The following is a 25331-nucleotide window of genomic DNA, read 5'->3' as shown; positions in this document are numbered from 1 at the left end:
ATCCTGAGCGTAGTCGAGGGTTTTTAAGGCACGAGATGCTAAACAACTTTACAGCCGAGCGAAACACACAATTTTTCACCTCAATGAAACAATAATTTCAAGATTTCCAAGACGCGACTCTAATCAAAAATAATTTTATTTTAGCCCTGAAAAAATCTTTTTTTTTTAATTACCTGCAAAATTAGATTTTTAGTATCGTCATGGTACTTATCGTCATACAAAAGTATTTTGATGGCTCATAAAAGTAAGTATGTCAATTGACTGAACTGAGCTGTACTTAAGAGTAATCGATTCATGAAAAGTCACCATGCAGCCCCACAAGGTCAATTGGGGGTCATGCTCCCTAGGTTCAGGTCATGGCACCCCCTTTTAAAAGCTTTCAACATACTTACTTATGCGATAAATTATCAAAACACACGTAAAATAGTTTTGTTGGAATTTAAGTTTGCACGACCTTCATTTCAAAACCAAATTAATAGTCTACCTACGAGTATTTTAATCTTTTTTTCTTCGTATTTAGGTTCGTAGGTAAGCAAAGCAAAGAAGGTGCGACAGTATTGGTAACTTTTATGTTTTGAGATACTTTCCTCTTATTTTTTGGGATATCAAAGAGGATAATTTGTTAAGTTTTTATTCCATTTTTAATTTATCAGTTTGTATAAGAGCACTTGAAAACAAAAATCATCGTACAATGCTGGTATCATGGATTTCACTTCATCGTACGTACAATCAAATGCAGTAGGTACCTAATATACCGAGCGGCCAAAAATCTGGCCCTCAAATGTATGCAGAAATAGGTAATTTTGTATTTGTAGAGTGGGCCACATTTTGTGCCGCTGAGTATATCTGCCACAGAGGAGTATGTAAAAATATCTGACACGTCATATACTGGCCCTAAACAGAGTCGTTAATTTATGCACGCTCTAATTCTAATTATTACTATGTCATATATTGGTGCGGTGACTGTACAACTTTACAGCGGTTGGTAAAACATTCTTATCTCGTACGTAAGTTATAACCAAGCCGTGAACGTTACAACTGATAAAGCACAGAACTACATATTTTGAGATTAAAGTCATTCACGAATTTTGAAAGGTAAGGTAACGGCGCCTATTACCGGGGGTATCAAAATCGATGGCCATCACCGCGGCAATTTAAAATACGCATTTTATAATCAAACTGATAGATTTCTTAAAAAATATATTTTACACGATAAAAGCTTATTTAGTCGACTCACGGATCTATGAGCGCTAGTGTATTTGAATGAATCAAAGATCTCCCAATTTGTGATTTTCCGAAATGGCACCGAAGGAAGAGGATTTGCCATACTAACGCGTGACACCAAATACAAGCAGACTCGAATCTTATTTAGTGTTTTACAAAATAGTTATGACAATTGAACTAATGTGATGGTTTTTAATGGCTTTTTATAGTTCAATAAACGCTCTTAAATAAAAAAAAATTTCGTTTGTTAAGGAGCTTTGATACCCTTAATTTTTGGGACTCATTTGAAAACTTCCTTAAGTACCACGGTAATAGGCGCCTTTACCTTATAAGTATTTCACTAGTCACATTCGTACTATCGCGTAATTCTATTACGTATGTTATTAAAAATAAAGAAGAGAGAAAATGAATTTCCACAACTTCTAGACAAATTTACATCGAACGTTTATTGGCCTCCTATGAATTTTGTATATCCGCGTAACCGAATGATCGTTCTTCTTGTAAAGGCGGGGAACTAACCTTAATTCCCCATAGGCATTAGAAACTATTATACTTACGAGCAATTTACCCTGCCTATTTCGTTACTATTACTACTTCGGCAAACTGTGCAACAATCTCTTTGTAATTACCATTTGCTCTTGTGTAAGAGGCTCATTAACACGTTACAATAAAATAGTATGCATGTAAACTCTTTATAAAATAAATAAACAAACACAATTGACAAACGTTGAGATTTATCTACAATGCGAACTTATCCCTTTAAGAGATCTTTACCAGTCAACCTTTGAGTGGAGAATAGTTTTATTGTATGGACATATTATTAATTTATTCACTGAAAAATTTAAGACAAGTAAAGTAAAGGTAGGTATTTATTTTTTATTTTTACTTTTGTACCTCTAGGTACTTTGCTATCTTTTTTAATCGTCATGCTTCAATTAATTCATATCAAGCAGCATTGCACGACTGACTGACAGACAACCCACATTCTCAACCACTAGAGCTAAGCTAGAGGCTTGAAATGTGGCAGACATAGTTGTTAAAGTTCATAGAGGCGCACAAGGAAAGATATTCCGAAATTCCCACACAGGATGGGGAACTTGTCTATTTTTTAATTTAATAATATGGCAAAGTTAAGCCGCGGGTATAAGCTTGCCACGCAATAAAACCAGGTTCGATTTTAAGGCAAAAAGTGACGATCTGTTCCATTCCACATAACGCGACGTTGCTCTCAACCCGTGCAGTCTGTTTTCCATTTCGAGCCGGTCAAACCACTGTGCGGCAATGAACTTTGGACGAGTTAAACACACCACACATCGTATGACTATGCTAATTTTAAGTTTCTATTAAGTTTGTTTTGCTAATTGATGATGCGTATGACGAACACTAGCATAGGTAGATGAAATATATGCGCCCATTGCTAAAATCACTGTGACATTTGGCGATATTGCAGCGGTCGTGGTCACCAATAGGTGTCGTGTAGTCAGTCTACTACATAATATACCTAAATAAAAAGACTAATAATAAAAAAACAGCTTCGATTGTTACCTCTAGAATGTCTTAAGTCCTATTTCAGGAAAAAAATACATTCTGTTTTAAGCTTGATAGTTTCATAAACTTTGGAACTGTTAAAATGAGCACATAATCATTTCGCAATAATTCAATTTTATTTAACGACAGCATATGTACAACTCCGTGAGCTCTTAAAAAAACCTTCGGATTTTAGAAGCATGCTTCGGGTATAAACGATGAAACGCGATCGTGATATGCGTTTCTGTTCTGTTATCAACTTGCAAAACTTTTCAAAGTTACCGTAAAAAGTTATGTAGGGAATAATAATTAGTAAAAAATAATCCTTACTGTAATAATATTACGCTTCTTTATCTTTTTCTAATTTTAATACAATATGACTTATATTAAATATAATGACCCGGATAACTCACGTCTTAAATCGAGTTTAGCTCGGTTCGGTAATTACAATATGACTTGTTGTCATGATACAAATAAAACAAAATTAGCAATTTCAAATTCTTCAATCGTTAATTTAAATAGAGAACACCTCATCTTAACACACTATTTTTATTTGGAAGTATATAGAGCTGTTGTTAGTATCTACTTGTCTTGGGTATGTCAAATGAATTTTTTTGGTCTGCTTTCATTTAATATTTTGTTAATGTACTTTTCGAAATCCTCGTTGTTTCTATAACTCGGTCTTGAACCTTATTAAAATATTTACGATAACCAATTTTCATGAAAGTTTCAGCTTCTATACAAAATGTTTATATACATTATAAACAATTTCCCGTTATTGGCTATTTACAGAAATACCCTGCTATTAAGTTGACTCCCCATGGAAATCAATTTCCGAAAAATAACAAACTAAATAAATAAGTAACAGGTGATTTTAACTGCTCTATATAAATTAATGAAAACACAACGAGTGCACTCTTCGCGTGATGGATTCCTACTAAGTCAAAAATACAATTGTCATTTACTACTAACGAATCCTTCCGATTTCCCCCGAAACCCGAAGGTTTTTCTAAGAGCTCATGGGTTGTAACTAAACCATAAAAAGTCAAGTGCATTTCGAACAGTGTATCATAAAAAGTTAGATAACAATGACTTCGACAACCGTCAACGTCGAAAACGATGAAGCAGCATGCAAATTAAAAAATGACATAAAAGATAATGAAGAGATCAGAGTCCTTGAAAAACCTGTATTTATCGTTTAATTTCCGTGACATGACTTATTCTTTTTCCTACCTGTGCTTGTAGGTACTCAGCTGAGACTGTCAGTCACAGTCACGCAATGACCAGTGTAGTGATTAAATACATAAAATAATTATGATTGTTGGCCGAGGTAAAAATAATAAACACTATTATACGAGATATTTATTTATATTGATTAGATTTTTCCAGCATTCATGTACTAATAAATGTTAAACAATTGATACTGTAAAACTAAACTAGGATGTCGCCGACAGAGGGCGTGCTCGTGCTAACTAAAGTTAGGGCCGCAGAGTGAGGAACCGCTGCCGCTGTGTGAAAAAGCAGTTGAAGGCACGGAAATCTTTACATCTGATCCTTTATCTGGCTGCTAAGCAAAAGATTCATGAGATGTTGGTCGAGACTAGGCCTAGCATATAAAGGACTCGTGTAAACCGTCCATAAAATTATATTGAAAATCACCTGATAACCAGCGCTGCCGTTTCTCTGTACTTATAATAGGTAGGTAAGCAGTATTTTTGAACATGAAACTACCGTGAGACTCACACATATTGAATATATTGACCCGGATAACTCACGCCTTAAATCGAGTTTAGCTCCACATGTTTCGGGCTAATCCGTAGCCCTTCGTCTTCGGAGCAACGCGACTCAGCGGCTGCTGCAACACGCGCACAGTGCGTGCTAAACTCGATTTAAGACGTGAGTTATCCGGGTCAATATATTTAATATAGGTAAGCAGTATGCTATGGTTGGCGGTCTGGCAATAAATAAACGCCTAAATTTTCACTCCTACCTTACTATGCAAAGGCGAGGAAACTAATTGCGTACAAAGGTGGAACTGGAACCTTTTCAATTTTTTTTTTATTATTCAAAGAAATTTACAGCGAACACGTTCCTTGCTTGAACGCGTTTCTTTGACTGTGAATAAATATATTCACAGTGAATAAATATGTTCGGTGTAATAACACGACTAAGGCGGTGAAGTATGTCAGAATTGATACTACGTAGGTCAGATATGTAGACCAGGTATTGGGGATTTTTAAGCATGCGATATGAGGCTTTCTTCATCGACGACTATTTTATTACTTACCTGAGGCCCGACGTAAGATTTCTGCTTTCACAATTTGAACCGAACGTCAATTATTTAAGTAAAACAAAATATATGTCATTACGCTAGACCCTAAGAGGTTAAGATAGTTCAGGTCTTTTGTGCGTCTCGGGTCGTGGGTCTTTCCCTGATCAGGAGTTGAGATTTATTACAATCGTTTTTATTGTTACAGGAAAACTCAACAGTCATTGTAGAAAACGGCGAAGAAATAATTAAAGTTAACAAAATGCAGATGGTCAACGGAAACAGTAATCCTATGAACGGTAAGCAAATAATTCTGACACTTGCTATAGTATGGTTTTTAGCCTAGCGAAAGAACTACATTTTTGTGTCGTAAATACAAACTGAGACATGGATGCACAGAAAAACCAGAAAAAGAGACCAGCACTGGGAATCGAACCCAGGTCCTCAGCATTCCGCGCTGCGTGCTATAACCCCTACACCACTGCTGGACAGGAATCTAGACACGAATTTATCCTATGCATACATATCTCAGGTTGCTTATTTCTACTATGCTACTTAAGCAGCAGCACTAGCGACATCTATGTTCATGTTGTTCTGTGTTCATGTTCATCTATGTAGCGATGTGGGCACGTCTTTGAATATCGAAATTTAAAATATCTAAAGTTAAAACTTCGACGGTCAAAATACCGAAAATCAGAACATCGAATGATCTAAATATCTACTATCATTATATTGACGTCTGGAATTCCTAAAACCGAAATATCGAACGGCTAAAATATCGAAAGTTCAAAATATCTACAACCGAATGATTGATGTATGTTAATATCGAAACACAAAATATCAACCGTCAAAAAACCAAATATTAAAATATCGAAAATTGAAATAGCGAAGTATCTTAATATCAAGAAAAATGCATAGAACTCGATTCATTGTTTTGGTCACGGTTGAACCTAACCGCTCCTCCTCGCTGCACTCGTCGTTGCACCTAATTAGGTAATAAATAGATGAAAATTTAGCGATCTTGCCTTAAAATTTCATTCACATGGAACTTACGCGAAGATTTAAAAAAAAACCCAAGCGGACATCATTTTTGTACAAAAATAAAGTTCTGAGTACTGAATCTAATTTATGTTTCTCAGACACTACGTCTAAATGAAACAAAAAATATTATTGCACAGTACATTGTTGTCATTGTTTGAAGAAAATATTCTCCCAATCACTTCCGTTAATTCAAACGCACCGGTATCAACACAGGGATCCATTAATAAAAGAGATTCCTCCATTGTTTTGTCGTGCAGATTGTAGTACTAAAATATTACGATGGAACATAACGCGAGCAAAATGGAATAATTTATCTATTAATCTACATACTTAAATGTCAAATTATTAATAATTACCCTTTGTTCTACCATCAGATGTAGCAACTCTATCTAAAACTTGAGTGACGACATGTACGTAGTTGACTCCACTGCCAGCATTTAGTACGATATTACCTAATCATGATATAATCATAATACAATCATCATAACAACTACCCTAGATAGAGTTGATTTTGAAAGGTAGAGTTTCCATATCTGACGGTAGGTAGTCATATTTATTTAATTAACACACCTACCTTACCTTAATAATAATAAAATTAAAACGTAATATCGGTACTATAAAGGTGTTAAAATACACTGCAATAAATAAATCATGTGCACATGAATTACTTATTTCGTTATACTCGTAGAGGTAGAGTTGTAATTAACAAAACAAAGCAAAGAGCTTCTTGTTTAATTTATTTAATTAAATTGGAATGTTCTCCATGTGATCTGATTAAAATTATGTGAGTGTATCAATTATGTCATGTATTTTTTTTTATCTCATACCTATAATCATACGATCGCCAGGTGGTATTATAATAGGTATTCAAATTATTTTATTATTCGCGATAAGACTAACATAATTTGCATAATGCAGTAATAAAAAAATGCTGAGCCCCAAAGCTATGTTAGCTTAGCATTTTTTATTTAGATAAGATACCGTTAAATACATTATAGCATAATTGATGTATTCGTACATTCTTACACTTTTATCTCAACATTGATCCAGTCAAATCAACAGTAGGTACACCATTTCTAAGTTATTTATTGGATAAATTACCAGCAAAATTAATAAATTCTGATACATATTTATCCGTTGAAAGTAACAACATCTATTGTTACGAATCGCGTAAAGTAAAATTAACGTTTATAATTAAATCAGATTCGTAAGTTCCCCTTTAATTAATAATATCTACTGCCACTAAAGGAAGGATCAACATCACTACCCAAGGTAGGTACGAATAACAGTCAATTGAAATTCACAATTAATTACAGTAATATCGAATTTGCTATCACATTTAAATTCCATGTGATTCCGGTAGAGCACATTTTAGAATATTACGTATTTTTTACTCAAATCTGAGATTAGGTACACATAAATCAACCCATCGTTACTAGAAAATTGGAGGAACATTAAATTTTATCTAGTTTGTCATCTATTTTGAAACATTTCCGGTAACAGGCACGTAAAATCGCTTTAGTAATAGAGGTCAATAGGAACGTAGAGTTTATCAAGCCTCCGGTCAAACGTAAGTCACTCGTCACAAAGATAATAACCCTCCTTCGGGCAGTCTGGTAAAAACATCGGGTATTTTTTCTTCTACACGGTATGCTGGTAATTAATAGGTATAAAACTTAGAGATAAAAATTATATTAGGTATTTTACCACTCTAAAATTTATTAATAGACAAAGAAACTGCACCTTAAAAAGTGAAACGGACAAGTTAGTGTTTTCAGATTTGTTTTTTTTTTCCTTACATAGTGATAAAGTTTATATGAGTAAATCTATAAATTTTTAGGTTTTCTTATCCGGAAATAGTGCAAAACAGTTAGCGGTCAGATATGGCCAAAATACAAGCAAACACAGCAACGCTTTTTTGGATTTTATTGTAATCTGGTTCATAGGAAAAAGAAGATGCACTGTTCTGTTATGTATTATGTAAAACAGTGTCATCTAGAAGCGATTGTTAGTACTAGTAGCTAAGAAAGACTCGTATTAATTAATCTAGAAAGTTAAACCAGAATTTATTTCCATACGTAGATGGCAACAAGTAGGTATTCCTGCTTCCCTCTACTGCTATGCTAGTACATTTTTGTGCTTCTTGTGACACCTTGTACTATTTCTAGGTCCGGATCAGGTGCTACCAGCAGATGATTACATAACATGGGTGCCAGAAGGTCGCGTGAAGCTGCGAGTGGCGTCTCGAGGGACCGCCGGCGAACCGCCCCTCTCTGTCCCAGGATTATTAAAAAGAATGGCTGCGAGATACCCCGATAGTGCAGCTCTATGTTCTAAAATTGACGGCAAATGGGTGAAGACCACTTACAAGTAAGTGCTTCAATTTGTGATCCTGCAGGGTAAGAACAGTGTATTACGTGTGCGTCGCCAAATAATTCGATCAGACTTTTCATGAAATAATTTTATTGTATTTTTTTTATCCAGCAGCTGGCAAACGAGCAGGCAGGTCAAGTTTTAGGCGATAGATTATCATATTTTTTATCTTAAATATTAATTTAATTATAATTAAGTATATGTAGTTAGTTTTGATGTTTTACCTGGAGTAAAAAATTAGTCTATTATTACGACACAGAAATGAAGTGCCTTGGTTTTCGGTTAGAAATCATTGCAGGTAACTTTATTCACATACGTATTGATTTCTTGTTTTAGACAGTACCTCGAAAGAACAAGAACAGTGGCCAAAGCATTCATCAAACTAGGATTAGAACGTTACCACTCCGTGTGTATCCTTGGCTTCAACTCTGAACAGTGGTACATCGCAGACTTGGCAGCTATTCACGCTGGGTGAGTACGAAACAAATGAGTCTTACATTCTACGGCCACTAATTGCGTAGCGAGCAAGCTGATAATTAAGCGAATTACCTTTATAGTGGCTATGCAGCGGGAATCTACACGACGAACTCAGCAGAAGCATGTTTCTATTGCATGGAGAAATCAAGGGCAAACATTTGCGTCGTACAAGACAAGAAACAGTTAGATAAAGTGTTGTCGGTGCGAAGCCGGCTACCGAAGCTTAAAGCGTTTGTGCAGTGGGACGGTGCCATCGATACATCCATACCTGACCTATATACTGTAAGTGTCGTAGTCGCTCTTTCGCACTTTATTATGCATGTACAGTTGAGGTCAAGGATATCTATACACTTCACTTAAAAGTTCAAACATTGCTTGCTTCTCCGCTACCAATTAGTTCATTGACCTTGTTCCCCTGACATAACCATCCCATCACTGGAAGAGGGCAAATACTTTCCTACTTCAAAGCGATTTCGATAATGTAATTTAATTGGGCACTTTTACTGTCACGAAGCGAGGAGGACTGTTAGGTACAATTACATCCGCAACGCGGGAGCCGAGTGAGCGAAGCGAGCACGCTGCAACAGCGACCGGCTAAACGCCAGGACCTTATTAAGAAAGGAAATATTTTGGCCCCTTCTAGTGCTGGTTTTGTTCTCATAAGATGATTATGTAAGGGGACAGGGGTTCATTTGCATATATGGACCTGCCTGATTCAATTACGTAATTAAAAATCCAACTAGTTACAAAACAAATATTTCTATCTATCTAATCTATTACCTTTAAACGAACAATTATTGTATAGGTATACATAATCAGAATCTCGGAACCGGCTCCAACAATTTCGATGAAATTTGGTATGTAGTGGTTTTCGGGGATGAAAAATCGATCTGGCTTGGTCTTATCTCTGGGAAAGCGCTTGGTACCGAGTTTTAGCTACTCTTATATTAATAAGGGGTTACTCTACCAAAAAATGCCTTAACCACTGTACTCTTAAGTATTTTTTCAAAAAGCTTATAACATTGGAAATGTTTGGAAAGAGCTGGTTAGATAGTGTAGTACAAGAAGATGTAAGATTTATTTTATCTTCATTGATTATATTTAATATCAACACCTCGCACTATATGCAATGATGAAAAAAACTGTCGTCAATTTCTTATCACGGCATTAATTAATTGAAAATTTTTATTATGTAAATTCATCCAAATTCATGTCGATGATGATTCATTGCGAAATTTGACCCTTGATTCATTGTCCTCAAAAGAACAACCTCCTGTCTAGAATAGGTACGGTGGGGGAGGTGTTGTACCTATGGATAAACAAATTTACTTATGTTCACCATTGTTGTCTTCAAAATAATAGTATTTTATGCAACTGTATCGAAATAGGGGTCCTTAAAACACGAGTGTGGGTTTATGAAACGAGGCGTAGCCAATTACGTACAGCTGCATACAATATTTTATCTATATCCATATATTAAATCTTCTATCATGTGTTCTGCATTAACGAGAACTGGGTAGGTATGTCTGCCCCACGAGCTGCGCCCGCTGCGCGCGCGACGACCTGCTGCTGGCGGGCGGGCCACATCGCTTGAAGAACAGATAACCGTTGGGGAAGAAAAGTCCTTGAGTGGCGACCACGAATCAGAAGATGAAACGTTGACAGGCCTCTTACCAGGTGGACTGACGATATCGTGAGAGTTGCGGGAAACAAGCAAGTGGCGAGTTGTCGTTCATTGTGGCGTTCTAAGGCCTTTGTTCAGCAGTGGACGTCTTCTGGCTGATGATGATGATGATTAACTATAAAAAAATTATCTTTCCAGTGGGAGCAATTAATGGAAATAGGTGCAAAAGAACCGGACACACAATTAGACAACATCCTCAAAAGCATAGCTGTCAACGAATGCTGCACCATCGTATATACAGTAAGTACCTTACCTACTCAATATATTCATTCTAATCAATCTCTTAAAAAACTTAAACAAAACAATAAAAATCGACATGTAGAAAAATGTTTCAAATAATAAAATATTTTTTTTTGTGACATAAGTAGTTTCTTAAAGAGTATGATTTTATCGATCACCTAATAAATGCATTTTTGGTCACCTAATAAATAATATTTGTCCCTAAAATATTAGATATGTCACCTAAATTGAATGACCAAATAATATTAAAACGGTTACCTAAATATTAATTAAAAATTACTTAGAAATAATATCGATCATAAAATGATTATATTGGGTTTCAAAATAATAAAAGTGTCATTAAAACTGAATCACCATACAATATAAAATGTTTACCTAAAAAATAATTTTTAATCACTGAAAAATAATATTATTATTATCAAATTACGTGGCAGTCATGCGGTTGTCCCTTTCTCTGGCCTTACGTTTCATATTAATATGATGGTTATGATGATTTGATGATTGATGGATGGTAATTTGAATACATTTAAAATAATGCTCTAAGTGTTAGCAAAAAATGGTCGGTTCTGGCACTTCGCCGGCCGCTACTGCGGCACGTTCGCTTCGCTTGCTCGGCTCACGCGCTGAGGGTCGCAGTTCTACCTAACACTCCTCCTCGCTTCGCTCGTCGTCGTAGCTAACCAGAACTGTAGTAGAATAGGTAGAAGCATTTAAATTAAGGAACAGATCTATTTATTAGGCGACAGATCTATTATTTTTGTGATTGAATTTTGATGATCAAACTAAAATTTAAGATACATGTTCATACATTATTCTGATAACTCATACTTAGAGATAGTTTTGATTAATATAATGATAGATAACTAATATATTTCTTAGGGACAGATATTATAATTAGGGTATTGCCGATTAGTGACATATCTAAAATTAGGTGACAGATATACTCGTATTATAGTTCCCTTTCTTAAATAAGTAATATATAACAGATAGAGTTTAATGGACATAATGCACACGATAAAAAAAATGAGTGTACAATTTTGGAAAGATCTCCGTTTGTAAATAGTAAGCTTTAAAGTGCCAATATTTTGTTAGAGTCAAGTCCCCTCTACAATCCAAACCTAGTCTCTTTATTCTGTGATCCAAACCGCCGGCAGGAAAAATCTGAAAAATTTGTACCACCTATATTAATTAATTAAAAAGGAAATCTATCACGGCTAAGTAGAATTGTTAAGCTCACCAGTAATAGGTAGTCGATCAAAATTTAATATTGAATATCTACCGCATCTGAGTACAAAACCCTGCACTGCGCGTGACCCGACACGCACTTGGCCCTTGGCACTTGATGATAAATAACTTACCATAAATTAACTTATCATAAATAATTAAGAGATGACTTTTTCTTTACTTTGCTTAGCAACTTTAGTTTTATCAATAGATACATATTATGTATCTAGCCCGAATTTGAATGAATTACCTATGATTCATGATTGTCATGAATAAAAAATATATCGTACTTATATCTGCTTTCGCACTAGTTCGTAGAATGAACGCGAAATCATTTCGATTTACACAAAATGCGTTCGATTACGATCTAAATAAGCCCATCGTGTTTTTATCAATTACTAATTAATTTCTAAATAAAATAGATAACTACGAGAAGGATCTATGAATTTTACTTTCAAAGAATTATGAAGGCATGTAATGTAGGTAACCATTCTTTTTTTTTATTAAATTTTATTCTGTTTATTTCAATAATAACAAAAAATCTTCCGCTTGGACTCTAATCTTAATATTTAAAGATTTTTATTGAATGTAATTAAAATCTTAATTATAAATCAAAATTTATGACTTAAAGGTTCACCACCCTGGTATAGTACCTACTAAGATAGTCGGAAAGGCTGTTTATCGGCAATTTTTTATAAATATTTACCTATTGTTTTCCAGTTTTATTTTGCATTGAATCATATGGAAGTCTAGTCAAAGCGCGTGTCCACACTCCTACCGTAGTCATTGCTAGCTGAAGGCATTATGACTGTTGGGAGATATGATAGATTCCGTAAATGCCCTTGAATGAAAATGATCATTTGGTGAAGTGGAACTGATGGTGAAAACCACAGTTGACCATCGGAGTTACTACTCAATAACAAGTATTTCACGGGTTGAATTTTAGTTACTTTAACACAGTTGCTAAGCAATTTTTGCTCCTCGTAATGCATATGGTAAAAACGAGTGGTGACCCACCAGGACTCCTCAATAATGAACGTCTCTGCATCAGAAAAAGCAATCTCTCGTAAAATGTGACGAGCAGATTATATTAAACTATTGTATCTTAGATTATTTATACTAAAAAGCGTGAAAAAAAATGATAACAAAAAATTGAACCGACTACAAAAACCATGAAAATAATTTTCTACCAGTCTGAAGTCGGTCGGTGCCTCAGCACGAGCCAGCAGGAGTGATTGAAGCCCAATATATAGTGCGTAGGGGAGATAGATGACTATAGGTCCACTCCTGCTAGCTCGTGCTGAGGCACCGACCGACTTCAGACTGGTAGAAAATATTTTCATGGTTTTTTGTAGTCGGTTCAATTTTTGTTATAAAATTTTATTAGTAACCGTTTTCGTAATCTATATGTTATTCAAGTGTCCTACCATAACTAGATAGACCATAACTTATTATAGAATCGGCCATTGCCATATAAAGCAGTCTTAGTGTACTATAAGGCAACTTATTTTTAAGTAAGTATACATAATTTGGACATAAGTAATAAGTTTTATTACCAAGAAAAACATTGAAATATTTTTAATAATTTGTATATGAGAACTAGTCAAGTCAGACCTAAGACTTCAATATATTACACTAAGTTACAAGAAGAAATGATATTTTAAGTTGTTATAAAATGTTTTATATTGTTTTAAATGAATTTCAAGACTGACCATTGAACTTGGCACCTTGGCACTTGGCACCCATTAGATCTCACTACTTTTGTCGTTAAAGTCAACAATCAAGGCATATATCATTACTTATATTGAACTTGGCTATCATTTCACATTTATGTTTTGATGGGATCATCAATTCTGATTCTATCCCGCATTGCAGAGAAACCCCGAGCATAGCCCTCTCCATTAGCCCTCTGAGTGATTTTAAGCTTCCGCATGAGGCCCATCGTTGGCGCCCATGTCTCAGATCCGTATTTCATCACTGGCAGCAAAGACTTTTGACTTCAAACACTGCGGTAATTGGGACGAAAAGACACTGCGAAGCTGGGTCCCGACTGGTGAACTTTACATTTAGCTACGAGTACTTGACCTCTACACTTATTTTCTTCTATTAAAGCAGTCGGGTTTTTTGATTTTTTAACCGACTGCCCAAAGGAGGGTTATGTTTTTCGAGCGTGTAAGTATTTAAATTTAATGTTTTATTTTATACTTTTTTGATATTTTTGAGAAAATGGTTGATTAAAAGTATTACAACCTAAATATATTTGATACTTATAACTATTGTTACAATACAAAATATTTTTTTTCATTCCTCCGCCATATTTTTTTCGCAGACGCCATATTGAAATATTATATATTTACCCTATGTCACTCCAACAATTATGACTTATCCAATGATACCTCATATGTTGAAATCCGTCCAGCCGTTTAGGCTGCAGCGAGGACCAAAGAAATGGACATACATACATACATACGCAGCGTATGATACGCTCGAAAAACGTAACCCTCATTCGGGCAGTCGGGTAAAAATGAACTATCAATTTGGTACATATTTACCGAAATAAGTTGTTGGAGTAGTACCTAAGTATGTTACGCATCAAGGTAAACCGTTATCACGGACTGTTGATATTGTGTATTAATTTCGAGACGTGGTTCAAGGAGCAAGGGCATCATCGTGTCGTCAGGTCATTATGTTGTATGATTCACAAAATAAAATCCTATTGTTATATTAATTCGCATTTTCATAACCAAGTTTTTGAGTGACACTCAAAGATGCCCTTCTCTGATCCCCATTCCTTTCATTTTACCCTGAATGCTCTTATCAGGGGTCTTCTTCTTCTGACTTTGAAATATGTTGAGGGTGATCTACCTACACGATTTTGTTTTAATATTATGTGGCTTACAAAAATTACATACCTACAACTATTATTACAATTTATAACGTTATTCTTTGATTTCAGTCTGGCACTCTTGGACCTCCGAAAGCGGTGATGTTGTCCCACGACAACTTGACATGGGACGCGTTCTCGATCACACAGCGTTTAGGGGAAATTCAGCCAACAACAGATTCTCTCATCACATTCTTACCGCTCAGCCACGTCGCTGCTCAGGTAACGATACCCTCCATACACTTTCTCTACCCGAATTGTATACAACAAATCAGCAGTCTATTCTACTTAACATAAAGATGATTCTAAAGCAATTTAATGTGGCTAGATACGAGGTTGAGAAAATAAGCGATCGTTACTTCCTATCATCAACGTCGAATAACGTCTGCTGTTTTTGCGTGCTTACGTCACGTACAGATGTATAGGTAGAGCCATTCACGATGACGCGTGCCGTGGTTCTTATTACAATGTCATTAATGGCTAATTTTGACAAAATCGCGACATTACACTACATTACACACACTGATATTACACACATTACATTAATGACATTGTATTAAGAATCACGGCACGCGTCATCGTGAATGACTCTACCTATATAGTCCAAAATGATTTCCCATCGGAAAAACTCGGATCTCAATCGGAATACGATGGCACCCGAACTGTCAATCAATGGTTGTATTAAATGAGTGACGTTTTCATATCCATTAATATGGAACTTTATTGTTTAGTGTCAAATGTCAAAGTGAAAAATGTTATTGTATACCTAATATAGAGATGTTACAACTACCTTCAGTCACTTTGAAAATACTCAGTTTAATTGTTTTAGTAAACAAAACATTATCTTTACTTTAAAACATAAGGTACAACAAAATATAGCTTATTAGGAAATATTTACAAGAATAAAAATCAATACCTGCCTACTTAAAAACAGCATCTACTTACGGGGCTAGTGCGAAAAATGTTATGTCATTGGCGTCCCTCTCGTACCTAAGTAAATAAACCGCGTGTGAGAGGGCTACACAAACTTTAATCTGCCCCTATTTGTTAGTAAGGCCCACTATGGGTATAATTATTATATCCAAAGCAACAAAAAAATATTTATTATAGCTAAGCCAACCGTTTGTACAGTCGAGTATAAAAATAAACATGAACTTATCCAACGATTCGAAAAAATGTATCCACAGGATTTTATTCTGATGTATGTAATAAGGCAGTAAAATAACATATTTTCAGTGGTTCGATTAACTATCTACATATTTTTGAACTTGACTGCTTAACGTTTTAAACTTTTTGATTGACACTCATAGTTAAAATACCACAAACGGGACTTATCACGCTAACACACACGAGTAATATTTTACCTCTACTAGTGGTCACGAGTACACCACGGTCACTGTAATGTGTTCGAAACGTCGAGGTAAATATTACTCGTGTGTGTTAGCGTGATAAGCCCTGTTTGTGGTATTTTGACTTTGACTCTTGTTTAATGCTAAAAAATAATATTATGGTTTGTCATGGATAGGTGGTGGATATTTACGTGACCCTGATGAACGGAGTAACGGTGTACTTTGCGCAACCTGATGCACTGAAGGGCAGTCTGATTGAGACACTAAAGGAAGTGCGACCCACCAGGTCAGTTATATTGTGTGCAAGGCAAGGAGGATGTAAGTGATGCAACCCCCTTGTCGTTTTCATAATTTGCTGTAGAACAGTACAAATTAATTAACATTGTATGAACTTAGTGTAGGTATTGTTGTATTTCGCACAAGTGAGAAATGCCCTCAATATCAATAGATAAATTTATAGAATTTATCACTGAATGCACTACTAATTATCTCTATATTTTTGTCATACGAGCTAGAAGATAACTATTTATTAAGATAAATATTTAAATCGCAAAAACCCTAATGCTAATGCATACTGAAGAACAAACTTGGCTTACTTGACAATAATTTATCTAAGTAGGTAGTTTAAATATTTTTTATATAAAGCAAATCTGTCCGATCTCCGTATACAATAGACTAACGGACAGATTTCTCACGAATTATATCAAACATTTGTTTCACTATCGGTGTTGAGAATTAAATTAAATATAAACCTTTTTACGTTTATATACGTACGGAAATACTAACCGTAATAGGTATATACGAGTATAACTTTTAGTTCCAATTAAAATGATTGTTTTTTTACTCAACTCTTGGCACTCGACTTTATTTACTAGTAGGTACTTGATATTTATCAAGATGTACGAGTTATTTTTTATTTCTTTATGTGTACTTTGAAACCGGATAAAGTGTATTTTTTTCGTCTTGAGTGGAATAATGACGATTAACACATGATTAATGTCAGTCTGGCCACCTGTTTTTATTTAAGTATTCGTATTATTGAATTACTATCTCGAAATTAATTTCTTGGTGGTCCCGTAGCCTTGCAATATTTGTCATTTTGATTAACAGTTTTTAACCGACTTCAAAAAAGGAGGAGGTTCAATGTTCCAATGTTTTTTTTATGTGTCACCGATTACCCAGTCAATTGTGGACCGATTTTCAAAATTATTTTTTTATTCGAAAGAGTACTCTTCTGAAGTGGTACCATTGTCACCAAGTCAAGATCTGATGATGGGATCCTAGGGAAATCGAGGCCAAACCTCAAATTTTATAGGCACACCTATGGCGATTGTGGCATTTTCAGCATTAAGATAAGCATTTAAATTCAGAAAGTATCATTTTGTAAACTGGACCTGATGAAGAAGACCGTAATGATCAATGGAACTCGTCAAGGCTAAGTAATGCTCGCTCGTCTATAAAAGATCATGATTAATATACCTAGATAAGCGACTACGAAGAAGCTTTAAGTTAATGATTCTGTCGAATCAGTTCGAATCTGATGCTGAAGCCGGAAGGTAGGCAACGGAATTCTATTATAAAACAACGTAACTAAGCCGTGTTTGGGCTTAATGGAATCGTTGTGAGATGTACTTAGGCTACGAATCAGTAAAAAGTGAGACAAAGAAGTTTTTTAACAAAAAATTAAGACCAACTCCAAAAAAATATAAAAAAAATGGAACAGACTACAAAACCCTTGAATATATTTTTCTAGGTATCTACTCGCTCGAAGTCGGTGACTCAGCACGACCCAGCAGGATGAATTGAAACCCATAGTATGTAGGTGAGGTAGAAGACTATTGTTCCACTCCTGCTGGCTCGTGCTGAGTCACCGACTTCGAGCGAGTAGGTACCTAGAAAAATATTTTCAAGGGTTTTGTAGTCGGTTCCATGTTTTGTTATTTTTTTGGAGTCGGTTTTACTTTTTTGTTAACATTTTCTTTTATATGGTAATTTTCGATCAGTCACAAAAGTCACACCAATATTCTCGTGAAACTGCTTGAAATTCGATCGTTCATCCACCATTACCTCTCATATTTCGTTTTCTAGAGTTTTTTACCGTACAACGGCAAAACCTACTATAGACACTGGCAAAATTGTCCTCCAATGGACAGAGCCATATTTTGCTAAAAAATCTAATCTAATCTACTTGAAATTCCAATCAAGTGACCCTGAACATGTTCTTACTTATTACTAATGTTAATTTTAAAAGAAAATGTGCATCGACAGGCTTCTGGCAGTGCCTCGGGTATGGGAGAAAATGTATGAGAAAATAATGGCAGTTGGTGCTCAGAGCGGAGGCCTGAAGCGGTCCATCGCCACGTGGGCCAAAGACAAAGGACTCAAACACCATTTAAACAGGATTGAAGGGTGAGTTTATAAACTCATACACTACATAGTATTTAATTTATGTACTTTTTTATTTTGCTAAATTCGGTAGGTACCTACGGTATCTATGCTTGCGCAGATTTGTCTGTTATTTATAACTGCACAGTTGGTGCCAAAGGCGCAATTGTTTAATATACCGTGTGGAAAACACACTAAATAACAAGGGCATTAGAGCATTGTGCATAAAAAAAGTAAAACTAAATAAACTAAAAATATATCTGCAAAAAAAACAGTCAAATGCTTCCGCTTGTTTGAAGGACTCACTATCCGCTTTGGTTGATTTTTGTTGTTGTAAGTATTAGTAATATATAAATAAGCCAATATTGATGTTATATTGATGGCAAGCATATACGTCTATGGTGCTCTCAAAGGAGGACAAAATGGAGACTAAATGTGACATGCGGGGTTGTGTACCGATGTAGCGCCGCCCGGACTTCGACCTTATCGGTCTTATCATTTAACCGCAACACTATCTTCTGCATCGCAAAATATTCAAGTTTTTATCTGTTGGGATTATAACATTTACCTACACATAATTATATCATATTCCTGGGATTATTGCAGTTTACGCCTAAAAACATTAATACCGATAAATTATGTTTGGTAACCAGGCGGCGGGGGGTTTCATTTCAGCGCAGTTGGTTCTGGATTTTGATGACCTTTTGTTTATAAAAGTAAAATTTCATGTCAGGGCTTTATCAGCTGGTATGAGGGGCCTTCCTATAGAGTTCACGACTCTCGAAATGTTACAGTATTGGTAAGGTCAAAGAATGCCCCGTAGATTAGATACTGTTATATACTTACTTTATTGAATGGTGTGTTTTGTTAACACTATCAGCATCAAACTTATAACATCCTGCATGCACCATATGCATGCATACCTATTTTATATTTATCATTTGTTAACGGAAAAGAAAAAACAAGGGAGATACCAAAATTCGAAATAACGGTTACCAATAGCACTGTTGTGTCGCCAAAAGTTCACAATGTCGAATTGTTACACTCTGTGAAGTCCTTTTTGTTATGTTGGTGGTGGTAACATTTACATTAAGATAGGAAATGACAATATATATCAAATAATCAGTATACTTATCGCTGTACCTAACAAGGCTTCTATGCGCACAGGGTTGACCGTATTTTTTTGCTGAATTGACACATGTTTAAAACTTCTGCATTTGATGGAAGGAAACACCTAAATTTAATACATGTGTATCTGGCTACTGTCCTTTTCGCAAATCATAATATAGTAGATTGTACAACGAGAGCATAAAACGAGCCATTTTCCCCAAGCCGTTCATATAGCCATACGAGCCGGTACGTCGAGGGGAAAATGGGTTTAATGCTCGAGTTGGACACTCTGCTTTTCACTTAGATTACGAGGAAATGAAATATAAACAATGGAAACAATTGTTCACTTTCTATACATCTTTTATTTTTCATGCATTATTATAAAATTATATTTTTTTAGTTTCTTTGATTTATTTTTATTGTTTTGATGGATTTTTAGTTACTTACTTTTATGTTTGTGGCTGTTGACATCTGATTACCATGGTCCTAGACGAAGATTTTACTTTATGCACTAGAGCATAAAAAGTCATTTTATGTTGCCTAGATCTAGCATAAACAAGAACTTTACGAGCATGAGAAGTGAAAACAATTTTTAAGGCGTGGATTGTATTTTATTTAATTAGGTACGCGTGATACAAGACAAGTCACAATAAGACTGCAACGAGTACGACGCGTAGACATTTGGTACCTATTAGCTTTTGTTTTTTCTATTCCGCGGTTAAGATTAATTTAAGTATTTATACACAGTTTGGACAAAGTTTCTCATATATAAATAGCTCATCGTTTTTGCAAACAAATTAATGTTAACCAGTAACGCCTTTGATTTGGATGTCATATTTTTTCCCTCTAAAACTAGAAAAGTTAGCTATTGTTTCGTACAATCTACGGACATCTAAGTAAGTAATTATTCCTTTACCTACCATCAAAAAGTCAGATGTCAGCTAAACCTACCTATACTCTAGTCAACGAGAAGATTTGTTGTATGGAGATTTACGAAAAATTCTCCCGCCTATTGTATATAATTATACAATAATCCAAAAACTTTTTTTACGAGAAGTTAGGTATTTTTACCTAAATATGAAAATCGTTTTTAGCTCTCTGTGAAAAATCCCTCAGTCTGAAATTCTTTCTGTATACGTACCTATGTACTACTTAGAATATGTATGTAAAAGAATCCAATTGTTTTTCGGCTTCAGAGATACCGCAAATTTAACTTTTAACATTTTGCACTGTAACTTCTACTGAAAAATTGCTCTGCTGATTTTTATGTTTTAATATGCTTTTATATGTTCAAATACATAGCTTTACACAATAATCCAACAATTTTATACGAGAAGTTAGGTATTTTTACCTAAATATGAAAATCGTTTATAGCTCTCAGTAAAAAATGCCGCAGTCTGAAATTCTTTCTGTATACGTACCTACCTATCCAAAGACACCCCACACTATAGGGTTGGATAAGCAAAAAAAATCACCCCCAACTTTACGTCTATGCGAGATACACTAAAAAAATTTTTTTTTATTTTTTGCTGTATCATTTTGTCGGCATAGTTTACACATGTATGCGTCCAAAATTACAGCTTTCTAGCATTGATAGTCCCTGAGTAAAGCCGCGGACGGACAGACAGAAAGACATACACACAGACATGGCGAAACTATAAGGGTTCCGTGTTTGCCATTTTGGTTACGGAACCCTAGAAACGTACAGTAAAGTGCAAAAATATGTATCTATTCAAACCACTCAAAAATATTATATTACCACGGCTTTATTACGTCGGAATAAGAGTCTGTGGTACCTACATATTTTAGAACGTTGAATAAGTTCATATTTTTACACTTGACTGTACAATACATAATATGAAAACGAAACGAAAACCGAAACCGCGCTATATGTTACTATATCCTAGTGACACAAATCCATTCAACTTTGTTAATACATCCTGATACGAGTTTCGATAAGAAAATACCTACTTGTGATAATTAAGGCGTGTTTTTTGCCATTATTTTACCTACGATAAATATCATTAAATAAACTATCAACATACTGCGCAAGCGTACATTTACAATAATAAGACAGGTTCCTATAGCATTCATGAATGACACCAAAATATGTAGGTATTGAATGCCAAATAATTAAACAAATAACTTATGTACGTTCTTATAGGCGTGACGGTATGACGTGCAGTTACAAGATGGCCCGTTCGCTGGTATTTAGCAAAGTTCGTGAGAACCTAGGCCTGGACCGTTGCAACACTTTTGTCACAGCCGCAGCACCGCTCTCGGCTGACATTAAGAGGTTCTTCCTTTCCCTGGATATACCTATCATGGAGGCGTTTGGCATGAGCGAAGCGGCCGGTGCGCATTCTCTTAGCATCGACCCTAAGTAAGTATAATTTAATTAACATAGCATTAAATCACGTTTAAGTTTCAATACGAAAAAGTTTTATTTAGCATTTGTGTAATAGCGACTCTGTTGAATCATGGCCCATCGTAGAATCTTTTACATTAAGCGTTATCAAGCATGACATTGCATTCTCGGGCAAGGAAATAAATAATGGCGTTTACTGTGAGAACGCACTATGGGCGGTATCGATTTAATTGATTTTAGAATACCGTTGAGCTCAAAAAAACTGAACACTAAGTGCCCTGTCACATTCAGTAATTCGAAACATGTCAAACTGTCTCCCAATATTGTTGTTTACTGCGACAAAGTGCTAGTGTTCAGCTACTTTTGATCGGTGTGAACAACTATCAGAAATATTCAAATTGTTGTAAGAATTGTCGCCGTGGTGGCCTAGTGGTTTGACCTATCGCCTCTCAAGCAGAGGGTCGTGGGTTCAAACCCCGGCTCGCACCTCTGAGTTTTTCGAAATTCATGTGCGGAATTACATTTGATATTTACCACGAGCTTTGCGGTGAAGGAAAACATCGTGAGGAAACCTGCACAAACCTGCAAAGCAATTCAATGGTGCGTGTGAAGTTCCCAATCCGCACTGGGCCCGCGTGGGAACTATGGCCCAAGCCCTCTTGTTCTGAGAGGAGGCCTGTGCCCAGCAGTGGGACGTATATAGGCTGAGATGATGATGTAAGAATTTATTGGCATTAAATAATAATAAGTATAATTAGTTACCTTTGAGTATTTAACTAGATAAATACTCAAAGTTAGTTACACAACGAACATAAATAAAGCGTCACTCAAGTGTCGATCAGGGATGCTCTACGCAAAGATTGCAAATTTTCCATAAGTTTTCGCAAGTTAACCCTTTACCAGACCCCGCTTATTTAGGTAAGCTACTACAAAATGAATCAAAGTTTTATGTTGTTTACCTATGAGGGATTAATTTAAAAACAATGCCTGGAAAAGGGTTAAACATAATAATTGTCGCATATGACGAACCTAAAACAGAGAGCATGAAAAGATAAAAAAAACCTGCTTAACGACAGCCACTATCTAAGTAGCTACGCAATTTCGTATCCTGCAGTTTACTAAATTGATAATACCTACATTCTAAATCCTACCGTATCACACTATGTTGTTTGCTAATAGGTACCTGTAACTAGGTAAGAGCTTAGGTACTTTGACTTTAAACTTAGTTCAAAATAAACAACTTCTTCAATCATTTGGATTTATTTCAGAGCTTAAAAATACATTTACATAGCATAGCACCATCTATCGGGAGCAATCATGTATACTGTCATCAAAGTTACATTCTAGTGTTAGGGAATGCCAGCGGTATCTCCTACAGTTACCAATTTTCATTTATCTTACGGCAATCAGTCATACTGATCATGTGTGGGAATCCGCTATCTCTTTTAATCAATGCAACTAAGCTTTATCGCCTTTAAGAAGGAAATTAAGCTGCAAATAAACATAACCTAAGTAGATAGTATTACATAAAATAAATCGAACATTTTGAAAGCCTCGAAAACTTACCATATCCCAATAAGAGTATACCATTTATTTATTACAGATTCAACTTGACGTCCGTGGGTGAAATTCTAGACGGTACAGAGACTAAGTTCTTAGGGTCGGTGAGCCAAAACGGTCCTGGAGAGATCCTGATAAAGGGACGACACATTTTTATGGGATACCTTGATGATGAGGAAAAGACTAAAGCTGCGGTCGACAGCGAGGGATGGCTACACTCCGGCGACGTCGGCCGAGTTGACGGTCACAACTTCCTGTACATTACTGGAAGGATCAAGGTCAGTTATAGTGCTAGACTTGTGAGAGGCTAGTATATATATGTGGCTTCGCTGGCGTAAACCATTAGGTCTACTAGTTGATTTAAATTCCGAGATTTAGCAAAAACTCTCTTGGGAAATCCTAAAAATTACTATTACCATTGTAGATATCAAGATAGGTTTTTGGAGTCGTGTAGTTGTAGTCTATTTTTTATTTCAACTCCAATTGTTACTTTTGCTTAATAACGACATCTCTTGTCCGGGTGAGCGGTTAGTTCCAATGGAGTGCTGAAAGTTTCTCGATGAGGGCTACAGCATAGATGTCGCTCTAGTGTCACTGCTTAAGTGACTAAATAAGAAACAAACAAGCTGAGATATGTGGTGCATTGGAGAAGGTATATATAGTATCTAAGTTTTAATAAATTCTGAAGGCTTACGTGCAAGTGATACGGTAGCAACGTCAAGCCAGATTAGAATCTTGATTTTAAATTCAAGTGGATGTAGCAATTAACGAAGTTAAAAATAAGTGTCATGCATGATAACTAAGGACTTAATGATTTAACAAATCACTATTTTAAGTGGCGATGTTTGACAACAATGATGATGATAAAATTGTATGTATGTATATATAAATTCTCTATCTAGGTATACTAATATTAGAATGAGGAAATATTTGATTGTTTGTTTGTTTGCATTGAATAGGCTCCGAAACTACTGGACCGATTAAAAAAAAATTTTACCGTTGGGAAGCTACACTATCTGCAAGTGACATAGGATTATAATTTAATAAAAATAGGGATCCGTACTAAATCTTCAATAATGTAACCCAAGGTGCAAAAAAATAGTCATTATATATCTTTCATCGCATGCATGTTCTACAATATTAAAGAATACATCAATATCTACAAAAAACTTCGCGATTGCATATGTCCAACTATTGTAGTAATGTCACTATAACTACTGTTTTTACTAAAATCAGACCATTTTATTCATACCTTGTATTAATCCTTATCTAAATAAATCATTTCATATTCAAGACTGCTTCAATACCTGTAGATTAATTTTTGAATTATTCAAATCGGACGTTCCATTCAAAATATAATACGAATTTAAAATATCACTCTAACCAAAAAATGCACTTACGTCGACGCGCCCCGGGTCGGATGTAGTTTTTGGGTTAATGGAGCTGAAAAATGTGTGTGAAGTGTCCTTGATGAGGGACCTTTTTAGGGTTCCGGACCCTATTACTAGGACTCCACTGTCCGTCTATCTGTCACCAGGCTGGATCTCATGAACCGTGATTATCGTATCGCTATAACAATCCTATCCTACTAATCCTGCTACCCTACTAATATTATA

General features: G+C 35.4%; 1 protein-coding gene across 3 annotated transcripts in view; it reads left to right on the top strand.

The window, feature by feature from the left end:
- The window catches only part of LOC141438090 (long-chain-fatty-acid--CoA ligase ACSBG2-like), a 32999-nt gene that overhangs the window by 2682 nt on the left and 4986 nt on the right, over nucleotides 1-25331 (top strand). For all 3 annotated transcript variants that reach the window (XM_074101756.1, XM_074101757.1, XM_074101758.1), the window contains exons 2-11: nucleotides 5229-5319; nucleotides 8230-8431; nucleotides 8771-8905; nucleotides 8992-9193; nucleotides 10734-10835; nucleotides 15016-15165; nucleotides 16469-16578; nucleotides 18561-18701; nucleotides 21952-22170; nucleotides 23759-23993. In XM_074101756.1, the coding sequence (XP_073957857.1) occupies nucleotides 5229-5319; nucleotides 8230-8431; nucleotides 8771-8905; nucleotides 8992-9193; nucleotides 10734-10835; nucleotides 15016-15165; nucleotides 16469-16578; nucleotides 18561-18701; nucleotides 21952-22170; nucleotides 23759-23993 (1587 nt within the window). The remainder of the gene's footprint in view (nucleotides 1-5228; nucleotides 5320-8229; nucleotides 8432-8770; nucleotides 8906-8991; nucleotides 9194-10733; nucleotides 10836-15015; nucleotides 15166-16468; nucleotides 16579-18560; nucleotides 18702-21951; nucleotides 22171-23758; nucleotides 23994-25331) is intronic.

This window comes from Choristoneura fumiferana, chromosome 18, assembly GCF_025370935.1.
Source record: "Choristoneura fumiferana chromosome 18, NRCan_CFum_1, whole genome shotgun sequence".
Taxonomy (NCBI): domain Eukaryota; kingdom Metazoa; phylum Arthropoda; class Insecta; order Lepidoptera; family Tortricidae; genus Choristoneura; species Choristoneura fumiferana.
Note: the sequence above shows the minus strand (reverse complement) of the source record. Positions and strands in the feature narration are given on the sequence as shown.